Raw genomic sequence first — 17,064 nt, forward strand, 5'->3', positions numbered from 1 at the left:
ACAGCCTGAGCTGTGAACGAGAATGAATCTGTGCAGCCTGAGCAGCCTGTCACATGACAAATGAACACAGATATGTGCAGCAGATTGGTACAGGAACTATTAAAGTTTAACATGATTAAAATAATATGATTCAAATTTAAAAAGGTTAAAAGAAACAATGATTAAATATGATTTCATGACTGGATCATGTATTATTATATTTTATTATTTAATGGCGTATAACACAAAAACAACATGATATAATTTTCGAAAGCATTTATTTACAAACACACTTTACATTATGAGCTACAGCTGTCATGTGACAGATGAGCAATCCGTGAACGATCCGTTCGTTTGCTGATCCTGAGTGGCCTGGCCGTCACGTGACAAAAGAACAACGATCCGGGGGGCGACTTGTGAACGAATCATTTCTGTTTCCTGTCCTGCCAACTGAGCTTATGCAGCTGCCTGCCATGTGGCAAGAGAACGAATCACTCACTGACGGGACTCGTTACTCCTGATTCATATAAAAGATTCGTTCATATTGAACGTATCGTTCGCGAGCAACTCTTCTTCCTCTCAGCTTTCTGAAAGTTTTCTCCAATGTTTACGCACTAAACATTTCCACCTTAAAAAGCATTGCTATAGTCACAGATGACACAAAAAGCCTGTTATTCTCCTAAAATACTTTCAGTTAAACCCAAAAGTTACATTATTTTATGTTTGTATGTATACAACTGCTTAGAATGTTGCTTTTTAAAGGTGAGAGAGGAGAGGGACTATAGCTTGATAACAGCAGCATCCATGATGAATTGTGTGCATCAGTGACACATACTGGGGTTGGTGCCAATCGGATGATGACTGTTTCAGGCAAGGCCTTATTTCTCTGATTATAAAAGAGAGAAAGAAGCAACAAATGATGCCTTGAAGGGAAGAAACATGTTGTTTTCTGTCACATTTTGAGCACCTGTGATGTCTGATTTACTGCAGAGGCCCTAATGTTGTCACACAGAAGATTGTTTTCACATCTGATTTTCAGCAGACCTGAAAGCACAGTGATACGTTGTTTCACATTCTCATTGTGATCTGATTGTTGAGCACATGATTGTCTTAAAGGTACCGAAGATGCAATACTTAGAGATAGAGAGCTGTAGCTACTTCTAGAGGCGAGAAATACTGAAGTCTTACCTTAAATCAATTTCTTGATTCAAATATCAAAATTAAAGATATTTAGAAGAAGCTTTTTTATTTAACTCAAGGATGCAGCCAGTGATCTCAGCTTTATGCATTTTTAGATAAGTCTTTAACGGGCGTCAGTGGTAGACCGTAGACGGGTTTATCTTGGGCAGGAATGTGCTGTCAGGCAACAGGAATGCAGTCTACAGAAATGCTGACATCATGCTGACCGATCTACTGTACATTCTCCACACTGAGGTCAGAGCTGAGCGACAGTCACACGTCTATTTTTAAGCCATCATTGTTTGTGAAACTTTATTCTGCAATTTTAAAGTGTTTTGTTTTAAAAGAATGACAGAAATGAGATGATTATAATAGTCAGCATATCACTAATTGGTTATTCTCCACAGAGCCACTGTGCATGTTCAGATTGTATCTGATCTGCAAAATGAAGGTGACTCTCACATTGTCTCTCCTCTGTAAGGGGACAGAAAGTTTACATGTTTACGGTCTAGTGGTGCAGAAAGGATACAGCGTACTCCAGCAGCTTCAGGGCAGTCTATAAACCCTCCAATGAAACCTGCCATATGGAGCAGCTATTTAACTCATGACCATTGATTTCAATGGGTTGTTGTAATGTTTTACAGTCCATATGCTTCATCATTTTATTTTACACCATATTAAATGCAAAAAATAAAAAGAATCTTTCAAGAAACCACGATTTATTGGGCAGTATTTATATATATAAACCAGAAAAAAAGAAAAAATCCTTAAGCAATCCTTCTTTTTTAAATCTGTGCTCAACCTACATCACCCTTTCTGAGCTTTGTTGACATCCTATTACATAAGAAATCCATTTCCTGTGGGATGGATACACTGGACAACACCAGGCCTTTGATGATGCTGTGCCTTAAACAATGCTGCCCCCTTGTGGCTGATTCCTAAAGTTCTTTTTGATTCATGAATCCGTCAAAAAATACAAATTAGAATAAAAAAATTAGTAGACCTGTTTTAATGTTGCATCTACCCAATTCACTCAGTATAAAATGTGAAGTGTCAGTGTTTGATCTCTTAAATCATAGAAACATTTGTAGCCCACATGAGGGAGATTATTGGCCATAGACCATCAGTTCTCCTCTTTTCTATAATGTCCTTGAGGAAAATATTACAGATTAGTCCTGATTTAAATATGTGTGTAGGGGAAATTCTAGCCACTAATACGACAGCTACCATGCTCCTATAGACCACCAGAGGTCTCTCCTCTCAAGTGTGACTGTCTGAGCTTACAGGACAATGTAATTTAAACAATGTCCTGCACATTCAGTCAATTGTAGTTATACATTCTGGTGTCTTTTTAACACCTCGCATGCCGTTTAAACCTGCCCAGGACATCCTGTCCGCCTTCCTCTTAACTGAGTCCAGGGAGGTTTTCTTTTTAGAACATCACATGAAATATTGAGGAGGAGTGTGGTCTCCAGAGAACAGGACTCACTTCAGTATGCAGCTCGCATCACATTAGCAGACTTGTGAGTTGTGATGTTCCTCTAATCGGGCTGACATCACATAATCACCCTGATTTCTCCTCCTGTTGGATGATTCTTGTTCATTTCTGTTATTTTGGTCGTCTGGCGTGAAGGTTATGGGGAGTTATGTAAGATGAAGAGTTTCATTAACTTGATGTTATTTCTTTTGCATCAGAGATTGTGATGAATCTCACACCTGAAAGTAGAGGAAAAGCCTCACCGAAAATAACCATGATGTGAATATTCAGATTTTTTTTTACTTCTAACAGCTGTGCTTAAAGTCTTCCCCCACTGCTCTGTGTTTTTTCTCACTGTGTCATCTTGTTTCATCAATTATACATTGTGTAATACATAATTTCATAGTTTTGTGCAGCTCTAAAGCTTGCATGTATATATAGGCTTCTATACAAAGAAGAATGTCCTCATATCCAAACATCATTACTGTGTATAACACCTGCAGGTTGCCTGTAATAAAGTGGCTGAACTGTGAGAAATCAATGCAGTACAGATAATCAGAGATGTGGTTGTTATCATGTATATGGGTCATAAACAATGAGGTTTCTCATGCACAGTGGTGACCGACATGACATTTACACCTGTCAAGGTGACAGCATTCAGGCGTGTAATCCACAGTGGTTCTGGATGTCTTATATTTCAGACACTAGCAGGCAGGTTAGGCTGATGTTTATTTTTACTGGGCATTGTGTTTACATGCAATGGTGATGTGTTTTACATGTAAACATCACACAGGAAAGGTCTGGCTTGATTCATACAAACTTTAGTGTGATTGTTATTTGTCTCTTCTGGGATTTTCTAGACCTGTTTAGAAGAACACAGAGAACACTTTGATAAACAACCTAAATTACCAGATTGTTTAGAAACCTGGATAATGTTTACATTATCCTGGTGATGACTGGATTTATGGAATATTCTGGTTATATGTAAACATCTTGAGCATCTTATGTATTTTTCAGAACATCCTCAACACATCCAAAAATACAAAAAAAAAACTGTATGCAGATTATTAGAAACCTGAATACTCTAATAATCAGCTGGGTTTCTCGTTACACGTGTCACTTTTAGACATAAAACGTACTCAATTTTACGGGTGCTAATAATGTAAATAATAAAATGTTAAAAAAAAATATCGTCCATGTTTAATCCATGAAACCGTCGTGTCTGCTGATAAAGGAATGCCTTCTTAAAAAAAGGGAAAACACTTGCTTTTAACAGCCGTGATTCCGCGTCAGAATGAAAATAGCCACCATGTGTTTGGTCATGTGACCACGCTACGTGCTTCAGCGCGACGTGCGTGACGTAGCGCTGTGGGCTTCTTCGTTAGTTTCCTCAACCAAACACTCAACTGATACTGTGTGATAAAAAAAAAACTGGAAGTCCGCCGGTGGAAGAGGGGCTGTTTTATCCGGGAGAAAACACACACAAGCAGGCGTAGCTCGTCGTTTTAAGGACGCTCTGTCGTTTCTGTGGTGAAACTTGCTTCTTTAGCGGAGGAGACAGCGAAAATTCCTGCTGATAAAAGCCACGAAAAAAGGGGGCTGCTGCTGCTGCTGCTGCTGCTGCTTTCTCTGATATCTGCTGTGCTGCTGTCGAAAGGCGGGGAATATAAAAGCGACGTGTGCTAAAAAAAATCCATCACATTTTGGATTTATTGAGGCAAAAACGGGATTACTACAAAACCAGTTCGTGCTGCTGTGGCTGGTCAGCGATAGTACATGGATTATCTGGTGAGTACATGAACAGAAATCCACTGGTATTGTCTGTTACTGCAAGGATGGTTCGGTTTTGTTTGGCACTCTAATAAGACAGAGATGTCACTCAGGAGTGTGGTTCTTAGCAGTTGAGCGTGGTTCTGGTGTTTCTTCGCGTGTTTGTTAGGTCCAGTGTTATGCTAATGTGTCAGGTTTAGCCTGTAGTGTGTGTGTGTGTGTGTGTGAGAACTGTTGTGTAACTGGTTGACCCAGACTTTACATGTTAAAACACCTAGTTTAACCAGCTAACCAGTAACACATCTTTAAGCTGATCGTTATGTAATGTAATGGGAACCTGATGTTTTCAACCAGATTCACTGCTGTTGAGGATTAAGCTGCACTCTGTAGTGTTGGATTAAGTTGAGTCAAGATGTCAGATTAAGCCATTTTATTTATTTATTTGTGTGTTTATATATAGATTGATTTCAATCCTGGTCATTGTACCAGCTTTGGCCCTGGGAGATTATGGGTTTTTGGGCCTTTGCCCACATTGTAGTGCTGGGATGGGTGCTGCTGCTGAAACAGTGCAACAATAGGGAGGAAGCTGTAACTGAAGTCTGTCCGTGGGAAATTTATAAAGCCGGAGGAAAAACGTCTACACAGACATCGTGCTGTCATCTTACAAGAAGGAGAAGGGGACGAACGGACGGAGCGACAGTGTGAAATTGCAGAGGAACTAGCCCACCCAGTGTTATCGGCTTGTTTATGGTGGGGGCCTCCCAAGATGCAGGACTTAAGAGGAACTTTGAACTTTTGCTTCACTGGGACGTTTCTTGAGTCGAGATTACAAAGTCCTAACCCAGCCACTGCCACCAGAGCAACGACCCTATTAACGTCAAGCTTGTCTGTGGCTTCTGGCCTCAAGACTAACAAGTGTTGTGGGAAGCAGAAGTGGCGCTTTCCCTCTTTACTCCAGTCATTCTGTAAGCTCTGTTGGATGTTAGTGGAATGTTGTTGATACCAAAGGTTAAAACCAAGACGTGTACCCGTGTCACACGAATGAATGAATTCAATTTCACTGATGAACTCTTTCCTTTCTCTGTTTGATGTGCTGCAGGGCAGAACAATATTTATACAAAGTCCCTTTTACTGTTGCACATTGAGGAACAGATTTTGCTTACATGCTTGGGGGATTTCAGATTTTCTGTGACAAACAGTTTTGTGTGGAAAGCACAGCTGTAACTCTGAGGACTGTTGGAGCTGAGTGCTTGGCTGTCCTCTGAGGTCAGGCACTCAATAGGCGCAGGGCCTCCTCTCCTGCTGTGCACACACTGGAGACCTGGCACAAAACTTCAACCAAAACTTTGTCCCACTGTTTCCTAAAAATCAAGAGGCACATACTGCTAAACTTAGATGCTAGACCGGTGTTGTTTTTGTGCTTTTTAGGTTACATTTTAGGTCAGACTTTGCCTAAAGGAGTAGCTGCGATGAGCCGGAATGGAAACAATAATTATTGCACATTGCTGGGTAATCTCTGTGGTTGGAGTTGTGACAGTAGTAAATCTGGATTCTGTTTTTGCTGAAGAATTTTAAAGGGTCTGAACTTGTGCATGATCAGTGCAGCGTTAAAAAAAAAAACACACACACACACAAATATGCTGCACTGACACAGGAATTTGGTGCTAGCTGTTGCCATGATACGACCTTGCCAAACTACAGCTGCACCGTGTGGTCAACACTTGGACACTTACTTACTTTTTGTAGACTTCACTAGACAGGTGATAGGCCGGCTACTTCTTCTTTTTATCCTGCACAATGTTTGCCCCTCATGCAAAAAGGCTCAGTGACAGCTGTGGCAATGATGGGATAACTGCTCGGAGCTTCATGTGCTGAACCGGTCCTAACTTCACCCATTTGACCGTTCTGGAAGAATAAACAGGAAGAACATTTATAGAGAAGGAGCAACAAAAAACTCCACTTTTCTCTTGATGATCTAACTTGGATATTTTGGAAAAAGCACATGCACTATATTCAGACAAAATATTTTCATCAGGCGTTAATTAAGAAAGCAGCTGTTTAGCTAGTCCAAATGATTCACCAAACACTTGTTTTCTGAAAGGTGCATCTGTTGATCAGCCACCTGTTGTTGCTTGTTTAGGAGTTGTAAGTAGATTGAAAGAGCTTTAAAGCAGTTTTATGTGACCTGAATTAAGCTGATTAGATGTTTGAAAGTGTTAAGGTGAACTTTTAAGACGTTAAGCTTTGTTGTGCATGGATTTTTGGCAGGTGTGGAGCTTGTTTATGAACAGGTGGTGTTAAGCATGAGAAAACATCTGCATACAGTATTTGTGGCTTGTGCAAAAAATGTGTGCACCCTCATATCTTCATTTCACTGAATGATATAATTGACCTGTAAGAATTGTAAAAGTTGTCATTAGTAACTCATAAGTTAAGTCAGTAAGTCCGCTTGTGATGGCTACTCCAGTGCTAACTCTTGACAATCTTATGGCTCCTCTAGGTATGACCAGAAGTGAATCTAATTAATGCTTACAAAGAGAAAAACCCATGATATCAGCTTGCTATTTCCACTGTCTCAAATGACATGTGACATGAGAAATGGCTTTAACAGGAAACTACAGAAGTTAAGACAAACTTTCAGATAAAATTGCATGCCTACTGGAAGACAGAAAGGCAAAAAATATAACCCTTATATGACCGCAAAGGACCTGCAGGATGGTTTAGCTGACACAACAATAGTGGAGCATTGTTCCACTGTGCAGTGTTCTTTTTCTCAAACAGAGCCTACATAGAAAGAAACCATAGTATTCAGAGTAAGTGTTAAGATTTTAGATTTACTACAACATTTTCTATTACAAATAAGTTCCTCAAATCAGACGCAAGTCTGTAAACTAACATCTGGATTGGCCAAATCTGTCTTTGAGTGATGTTTTCAGCAGTGCAAGGGTGTTATAACCTTTATAGAACCTCTCCAAACAACCATACACACTATGTCATTGAGGGAGGGTCAGACTGTCACAGTTTTAATGCTTGCACAAAGATGGACAGCAGCCAGCAGCCTTTTTTATTTAATGCAAGTTAACTGTCTGTGACAAAGCCATTAAAGCAGTAAAAAAAATGAAGGTGGAGGTCAGTCAGCTTGGTAAAATTAAGCTAACTGTTCTATAAAGCTAATGGCTGCCTTGACAAGTGATCTTGAAGTAAAAACTACTAGTGTATTTTGAAGTTGGTCCATATTCTGAGATTGTATTTACTCATTATATCTACTTGAGAAGTGTGTAATTTGAAATGGGAGCTCTCCTCTAGTTGATTGCTATCATTATGCAGAAGGCATTTTAGTACTTGATCCCACTAGCTTACAGGAGCTCAGGACATAGCATGCGGTATGCAGCAGTTAAAACATTCAAACTAGACTGGGTTATTTAGTCAGCATTAGGATCACACCTTTTATAAAAATAAATGGCAGCCTCTAAGCTGCAGATCTCCTGTCCAAGGGCACACAGCAGGCTCTGGCAGATTGACATCTCACAGCTCTAACACAGAGGAAAGAGAGCTGATGTGGAAATTCTTGGCAGCAAATGAATACCATGGTATAGATGGCTGATGTTACTTTTCCACAGTTTCGTCCTCTGCCTGACAGTGTTGCACACCTCGCTGCTGCTGCTGCTGCTGCTGCTGCTGGCACGGATCTCTGCCAGTTTCTTTGCAGAGGCAAACAAAAAAGACCTATTGTATGCAGATAAGACGGCCCCACAAAATATTCCAACTATGTTTGTACTTTTCATTGTTGGATAAATGTTAGGCTAATCATTTACTTAAACCTCTGCTGAAACAGGTTTTTACTTAGAATGCATTTGAATCAAGCGCCTCCTTATTACAGGCCCTCCCTTTTATTTAAAGTGCATAGCCTCCAGCTGTTTGTGTTAATACCTTTCGGAACAGCATTCCTGAACCCCCTTTCAATGACTTCTAACCTGCTCGGAGCACGTCAGTCACCGCCTGCTGGTTGCCTCATTGCAGTGAGTCTCGTGTGTCTGTGGAGAGTGCTAGTGAGTCAGCATCTTGGACTGTGGAAGATAATGGGGTTTCATAATGCTATTATCATGATCAACTACAGGCACTTTGGCTTCCTTTTTATATTGACAATCATATAAGTTGATTGCTAGAAAGAGCTGTTAGCGAGCTGTTTTTTAATGCATTTTTCTTCCTTTATTTTTCCTCAGTTTAGAAGCAGTGTCCATTGCATGGAGACTTACGAGAGAAATGCATGAACAGGTGGAGGAAGCTGTTGTCGGAGGTTTATTGTTCTGCTTTGATTTATTTGTGAAACTGTGTGATGGGTCCATCAAAGCCATAAATGGGTGCAGGTTGATAATCAGAGCTTTATTAGTGACTCGAGGAAAGTGCATGTGGTTGACCTGCAGCCAGACTGAATAACGTGCAGCACAATTGACAATTACAGTGTGCTGTTACACGAGGAGTCGCATTACAAAAGAAGATATCTGCCGATTGCACTACTTGTATAAGCTACTGGAAAAAAAGCAACAAGTTCTGGCCTGGATTTCAACCCATGAAATCAAGACGTACATTGTGAGCAAGGCACACAAATATATTAGATATAAACCTGATTACAAATTGATTTATCTTTAACTCTTTACTTGTTTGGCAGTTGCGTTAAATGTGCTTCATTGTATGTAATTTGAAGAAGTTCATTGAACATGATTATTTGAATGTTTTGCTGATATATGAATAAGTATAATGCAACTTAAAACAGTGACTTTAGTTGCCTGTAACAGCCCCTATCTAATGATTATTATTGATCAGAATACAAAGGTTAATTGCTAATGTAGAAAAATAAGTAGATAACAACATGTTATATATATCCAGACTCTCGCACTGGTTGGCAAACTTAAAGGAAACATCTGTCCATGCAGTGTGGCTCAGCGATGTCGCTACAAAAATATTTTTTCAGTGGGTATGATCCAGTGGTGTAGATTTTTTTTTACCCAACATTGTTATGGTTAGAAAGCAAAATATGTATTCTTACTCTGCTAGTATTACAATGCAGGCATACTCAGCTAAGCTGTAAGTTGTGCAGCATAAATCTTCCATTGATTCCAGCAATACATTAGCTGATAATATGCCTGAATGCCTGAAACTAAAAAAAAACCTAGAATACACAGTTAATGGATTGCTAGCCAGCTTTTATAATGCTAATCTCACTTTAAACGCTTCCATTCCGATATCTTTTTTTATTAGTTATTGTTGGCCTAAAACAGGATGGCGTAACCTAGCAGTCAGCAGCCAACAGAGCAGAACAGTGATGATGTGGATTCACCTTATGTCCTTTATTACGCAGTATTTTGGTTCCAAGATTGCACATTTTCCCGACATAACATCTGTAAGCAAGATATTTTGATCTCATGTCACATGTGTACAGTGGGCAAAGGCAGTTCAGCACATTTTCCATCTGTCAAGCCGTTAATAGTTAAACCTTTAAATCATAAAAATCGAAACTCCAGTGGATAAAACTGAAATTTTTGAATTTATTATGATTAAACCACATCCCGTTGTATTTTAAATAATAAATCAGGCAGCATGCGCAACTCAGCGGTTACCAATGTTGTTTTTCTCAACAAAGTGCGGAGTTGTAAAAAAACAATTAGAGCTGTGGTTTTACTGCGGTGAAGGGAGTGACAGTCCTGGTGTCATTTTATCTTATCTTAGGTTTAACTGCTACAGCAGTCAAAAAGGTAAACATGGGGTTAATTTACACACAGGCACATCTTCAATAAACGTATGATGGTGCCAATGTCCTTAGTTAACTCCCTAAATTACAGGTAAATATTGCTTTTAACTGCATTACTGCAGCGTCTATTACTAGACAGTGGAGCTGACCAAAACAATGTATTTGACCATGACTCACAGTTTTCCCATGAACAGACTTCCGACAAAACATCCCACAACATTTGTTGAAATCCTCATGACCGCTGCGAGCTCAAGTGGTCGATCCTTTCATCCTCCTCCATGCATAGAAAGCAGTTTTTTTTCATACTTTGTAAAGCTCTGCGTACAGTAAGGGCATAGTGTGTGGGTGTGTAATGGTGACTAATCCAATTTGCAGTCTTATTCTGGATCTCTAGTTGTCAGTGAGCCCTTAATCTCTGTGCAGAGAGAGAGAGAGATCCTCCCAAACTAATCGTAAGCTTGTGTCTGTCTGCTGATCCTTGTGGTAATAGTTTTTTATCTTTCTATGAATGCATACAGGGTGTAAACACAGGACAACCTTCAATCTGGCTCTATCCACTGTAAATCCCACATTTTAAAAAAAGAATTGTCCCGTGGATATGTGCTGCCGGCTGAAAGACTGTTAAGGGCTGGACTCATGTTGTTGACCTGACACTGTTGTGCTCAGCTACTCCTGATCCTCCTCCATCCATTCACTTACTCTAGAGGCTTGGGTTGTTTGTTGCCGGGGGTTACGCTTGTTGTTGAGCACAATGTCGGAGCACATGCAGCTCTCCCTTGCCTTGTGCAGGATTGGTCTTTACACGGTAAGAAAATGCATACATGCTGCTTTCTGTGTGTTGGAGATGGGCAGGACTGTGCTCTGTGATGTCTGTGTGTGTGTGTGCTGTATTAAATACTGTAATAAATACTACTAGTTTCACTCTGGTTTAAGCCTTCCTTGTTGTTGTATTTGGAAACTGATACTGTCCAAGCAACAGTGGCGGCTGCTTCACTGTTGATTGGTCACTGAATGAAGAGTGTGCCTGGCTTCATTCGAGTGGGTGTTAACATAATATTAAGGTGGAAAAGGTGGACGTAAGCAAGAAGATAGCTTATGGGCCCCTTTTTCTGCAGCTCCTGGCAACTGGCTTCAGGCAGCCTTAAGTATATCAGTTATGGATGGACACATGGATATTATGTTGTGGTATAATTGTTGTTTTTGTTTGGATTTTGCAGTGAGACTTGTAAAAGAGTGATTTTAACATGAACTGTTTTTGAAAATCAATGCTCAGAAACATTGCAGTAGCTATATTTTAACCATGACTGATGACTCATGTTACTTATTGTCAGGTCCCCCTGTTATTCTCTGACCAGCTGGTGAAGTTTTTCCACTGAGAGAAGCTTACTGTAAAAGAGAGGCAGCAGAGAAGCTCATTGTGAAAAAGCAGGAAGCTTTCATTCGAAATGTGTTGATACACGGTTGCTCTTGTATCTCATCTGTGACTCATCATTCCAGCCATGCATGAATCAAATGAGTGGGAATACAGCAGATCAGTTCAGGCTTATTGGAATTTAAAGTAGCAGAAGCTGGTAATGTAACACATATTATTGCTGGCTGTAGAGTGCTTCATCAGTGTACACAGCATCATGGATTAAATATTTGTTATGTTTACAAATATTAGAGTAAATATGACATATCTGTGTTTTGTATTTGCATTCAGATCTTTAAAACTTACTTTATGGGCATAGGTAAAGTTCATTTCTACCCTTATTTATTGGGTTCTGTTAATAAGAGTCTGCAGGAAAGGCTGATCAACAGTGTCCACAGCGTCCCTGTCGGCCCACCCTCACCTGCAGTGTTGAATAAAGTGTTACTTTGAGGTTCTGTTCTCGCCGCACCATTTAAATCCGACTACCTGATGGATGTAAGAGCTGATAGTCAATAGGTGCAAAGTCACAACATTACCCCATGAATTGGTGTAAAAAATACCCCCAAATCTCCAACACATGCATGATTCCGTGGTAACGTAATACAAACTCTCAACGTTTTCTGACTTTGATTTCATATTGGCGACAGAAGAAAGTCAAGGAAATTTCACACCAGATTTTCATTTTTTTTGTTGCCATGTGCAGCTCTGAGGTGGCTCTGTACGAACAACAAAATATGCTTGTTATGACTAAATATGATCTCTCTGTTTTTACAACTTTGGGCTCTCCCAAGTTCCTGCTGATTGTTCACCCACTCGCACTGTGCTGACTAAAAATAGCTGAAGAGATGGCACGTTAAACTTTTGTGTCAGTATTAAATCCATCTGTTGAACTGTAGCAGAATACTAGTAGGCCTTATTGGAGTGGCTTCCCCTTTTCCTGGGCAGTCATGCTGTAATCTTAAAAAAAAAAAAATCCCATGTTTTGAAATTGAAACACAAAAGTCATATTTTTTTCTTTCCTCTAACACGAGGAGGGGCAGTTTTGTATTGAAAATAACACCCCTGCTATTTTTCCAGTGTTCCACTGGCTCAGCAGGGTTTCCAGCAGAGTAATGGAGGCACCACACCTAACATTAAATAAAGGGACACTGTCCGCGGACAAAGTCAAAGGATAGTATTACATCACATTTTGTTGAGCTTAAAGGTTTATTAAGCTTTGATGCAAAGACTGTGGATATTATGAGTTGAGGTGTAATAAAATCATACATTTGTTTCACAGTTGAGGTTTTGTCTTCCTAGAAAACCTCACTTAGGAATAGCAGGCAGGTAGAGCTGTCACTGACTGTCTAAAGGCTCTCACATACTGTCTGGAATAAAACCAAGCTTGATAGTGCCTAATTATGTGCTGTAAAATACACCTGTTTTGGCTGATGTGCTATCAATTGGTGAAATGTGACACCGAACTGTAAATCAAAACCCAAGCCAGCCATATCTATGGTGGTGCTCCCATTCATCACGCACTGACAAGTGTAAACTCTGCAGTCTGCACACATTTTAAATATAAACTAAAGTAAATGTCAATTAAGGAGACAAAATACAACACAAACCACTGGAATTAATTAAGTTTTTCCTAACAGCAGCATGTGATATTAACATAAGTGACACGTGCCAAGACTACTAGAGCTACTGATAATGTGACCCTTAACCATTAAGGGTCTACCTGATCGTATTCGGCAATTTGTTGTCATCTCATTATGTTATTAATGGAGTGGAAACATGTCTGCTCCACTGATTTGTTGGCTTTAACCCCCGGGCCCTGGCCACATTATTCAAACCAACAGGCTCGAGCGTATGTGAGTGAGAATGACCTGTTCGGAGGTGCCACACTACCTGAATCAGTATGTTGATGCTGCCACCGTAATGCAGGTTAGATAAACAAACTACAAAGAAAGTGGAAAAGGTGGTATAACAAGATAAGATATCATAAGATAAGATGAGATAAGATAATCCTTTATTAGTCTCCCAAAGGATGTTTTTTATAAGGGGTGTTATATCGTTTAAATTATTATTTATATAAACAGATGTAAAAAAAAAAAAAAAAATTAAATACAAAGGTTCATTAAAGAACCTTTCTGCAGTTCCTATATTTTTCAGGTTATGATTTGGATTACCAGGCTTTGCAATATTAAAAAAAAACATCTTTATATATAAATGGCTACACATTATAGTTCAGGTAGATGTTCTTTTTTGTTTTGAATATGGACCAGATTAAAATGAAAGAGCTGTTTACTTTAAAGTTTTGTGTTTCTGCAGCTGCCACCACAGTCACCACAACACCTGCTTCCTGTTTACCAAATCCTTTAAAACTGATGAGTTTTGTAACAGTATCCTTATTTTTTTAGATGTTAGTTAGTTTGCTAGTTTTAGATGTAACAAACATCCAGTTAAAATAGCACTATACACCAATAATTTAGTTTTGTGTGTTTTTTTTTAAGATCATAGTAAAATGATAAAAGTCTTTCCCTTGGATATGACTGAAAACCAGTATCTCTAGTTTTCTAGTTTTGAGCCATTCATCAGTTCCTCCTCAGGGCTGTGTGTGACACCTGAGTAGGCTGAGCGTTGTGAGGATGTTTTGTTTTTCTTCTTTTGGTTCTTTTGTCTCCCGGGGTTCCGGTGTTGTTGCGGGTCATTCAGGTTTTTTTTCTTTTGTTTAGTATTGTGATTGTTATCACTCTGCCTTTGCTTTTTTTTCACCATTTAAAATATTTTTATGGCACTCTTAACAGTAATCATTGGCATTGCTTGCATTTTGCTCCCCCAGTGTTAACGTGAGTGCTTGTCAGTAATTAATTGCATGAAAATGAGGCTGAATTGATATATAATATTTCCATTAGATTAACCAAACAGCTGTTTGCACGTTTTTTTAAATCATTATCTGTGTGACGTGAAGCCTGACGTGTTGGGGACTCACCTTGTAACTTAATGACATGATTTTTTTTTACAGAGGCTTTTATGGCTGCTTGGTTTTGAATAGATAACAGCCAGACATGACTAAATGGCTTCAAGGTTCAAAAAATACGTCTCTGTGAATGTACACAGTGGACAAACATGAATGGCTGACCATTTATGACACATTTCCCAGCTGTGTATTTTATGCTACATCATTTCTAGGTGTCCTTAAGCAAAGCATTACTTGTGCTAGGCTTTATACATATAGACACAGTGTTGCTCCAGTGTCTGACAGGTACATTATTTAACTCTAAAGAGAATCAAGGTCAAAAGCTGAAGGACCTTCCATTAATTCACCTGAGACATCTGTTTTTTTAAAGTTTAAGGTTGGCTCCATAGATGGAGGAAAATGGCAAATGTTCTTATTTTTAGAAGCTTTTAACCTTTAAAATGGTCCCACCTCTTAAATGGATTATTGATGTACAAAAATGTCATCTTGTTTTTAGGAAGAGGTATATTTAGCTCTCTTATCTTGAGATGCCACCAGTGAAAGATTTAAATCCATTTGTCATGTTAAGAGTTTATCTCGCTGGTCATAACATCACATCAATCTTGTTTTTGTTAAAGCTGTCTTGAACGTGTTGGTTGCCAACAGTAAAAAAAAAATGTGCTGCTAAAATATATATTATATATAAATATTGAATTATTGTGCATTTAGACGTCAGTGCTGTAATGGGTGTAGGTTATTTTTTAAAGCCCTCGGGACTCATAAATTTCCAGACATGATTGTTTTTTGTGATGGCTATTATGTCACAGAAAAGTTTCTGCACAGTAAATAAACCCAGCTCCTCACAGCGTGAGAGCTGCATGCTTTTCCAACCTGCTTCCGTGCTTTTCAAAAGCAGGATGGGAGCAGCTATTGCCCCATCCTGGGCCACGAATATCCCACACTTGAAAATAACTATAGGACCTGGTTGGATGCTGATTGAGTGATCAGCGAGGGTCACCCACACACTTTCGTGTACTGTTCCCTAAAACCTACCGGGTTTGTTTTGTTACGTCAAGGACATTCCGGGAAAGGGAATTTGGCTCCACTCGTTTAGGAAACAACAAAGAATAACTTCCCGTTGGAGATGTATTGGCTGACAGCACAGGGCGATGCCGAGTTTGGCCTTTGTGTACCATGTACACCAGGAACTCTGAGAACTTTTTTTCCTAGTTGCACAAATGGAGTAATCGTGTTTGAGTTGAAGTAAGTAGCATCATGCTCAGGGAATGAAGGACACAGAAAACATCATAAAGCTGATAAATAACTGTCTACAAGTACATACATCTGTCCTGTTTGTCCAGATGCTGCCCTCACAATGTCCTTGAATCTTAAACTTCTCTCTGTAGGCTTTTGTTAGGTGATGCCTTAAAGTGTCTTTCTGTTATACAATAGTCTGTCCCCTCCTCCACCCAACACAACAAGGACCCATCTTCACACGAAGCTCAGTGCCTGAAGCACCTCATATAATATGCTTATCTACAAGACATTGTAATACATGAGTGAGCAGCAAATTTCCAACGTAATCCAAGCCAGAGGGCCTCTTTCTTTTTTTTTTTGGTACCAGCCATTGTTGGTGTACAGATAAGAGAATTTTAAAATATCTAAATGCAACAGGAAATAGTTTTCAGAATAGTTTCTCTACCTACGCCTACTAGGACTAAAAAAAAAGCATTAGCTAACTGAGTATACGTTTTCAGGGATTCTTGTTGTATACAACCTACCATTAGGCTTTTGCTTGTGCCAACAGCATTTGTGCAGATATTGTTTTTTAATAATCATTCTTATTTTTGCTGATTTATATACTTTATAAGGTCTGTAATGTCAATGTAGCCTGAGCTCACAACAATCTTGCGCTACCATCATTATATATGACATTTCTCTCTCTTTAATTTCTGTCTCCTTTTCTAAAAAGCCTTAACTCTGTAGAGTTAATGCATTCATACACCAGGTTGTTCAGCTTGTTTTCACATCAGCTTGTTCTACATGCAGAGTGTGAGCTTAACAGTGAGTAGCTTCTTTTTTGGCATTTCTTATTTCACTGAAACAGCATGACCTGTCATTTGAAATAATTAGCTTTTTAAGAATTAAATACAGAGCGTGATTATTCCTGCTGTGAATCTGCATAATTAGGCTTGACAACCCCCAAAAAGTAACAGTAAAAGTATGAATCAGCCTCAGCCTCATGTCTCCCCAACAGCTGCTGGTGGCATCCTTGTTTGTGCTTAGTCTTCACGGTAGAAGCAGGATTCAGAGGAATATTAATCAATATCAAAGACTGTTTGGCTGGTAGCCCTTTGTATCGAGACTTCTTTAAATCATAGATAAGAACTGGAAATCTAACAAGTGACCCTCAGTGCTCGGTTTAAAAGGGCAGTTACTGCTGGCGGAAACTACCGTGACTCATGGAAAGTATATTCAAAATGTAATAGTTTATGTTTTCTTTTAATAAAAAACATCCCTTCATCTTTAGTTTGATAACAGTGGTAACAATCCTTGAG

The 17,064-nt window shown here is 39.2% G+C and overlaps 1 protein-coding gene across 3 annotated transcripts in view; it reads left to right on the plus strand.

Annotated features, from left to right (window-relative positions):
* Positions 1-4,000: 4,000 nt before the first annotated feature.
* The window catches only part of LOC114441038 (ADP-ribosylation factor-like protein 15), a 79,862-nt gene continuing 66,798 nt past the window's right edge, over positions 4,001-17,064 (plus strand). For 2 of the 3 annotated variants that reach the window (XM_028413779.1, XM_028413781.1), the window contains exon 1: positions 10,861-10,959. In XM_028413779.1, the coding sequence (XP_028269580.1) occupies positions 10,906-10,959 (54 nt within the window). In that variant the 5' untranslated portion in view covers positions 10,861-10,905. Of the gene's footprint in view, positions 4,424-10,860; positions 10,960-17,064 lie in introns of those variants that run through there. The other variant, XM_028413780.1, reaches the window with a different exon arrangement.

The sequence above is a fragment of the Parambassis ranga genome, chromosome 9 (genome assembly GCF_900634625.1).
Source record: "Parambassis ranga chromosome 9, fParRan2.1, whole genome shotgun sequence".
In the NCBI taxonomy this organism is placed as follows: domain Eukaryota; kingdom Metazoa; phylum Chordata; class Actinopteri; family Ambassidae; genus Parambassis; species Parambassis ranga.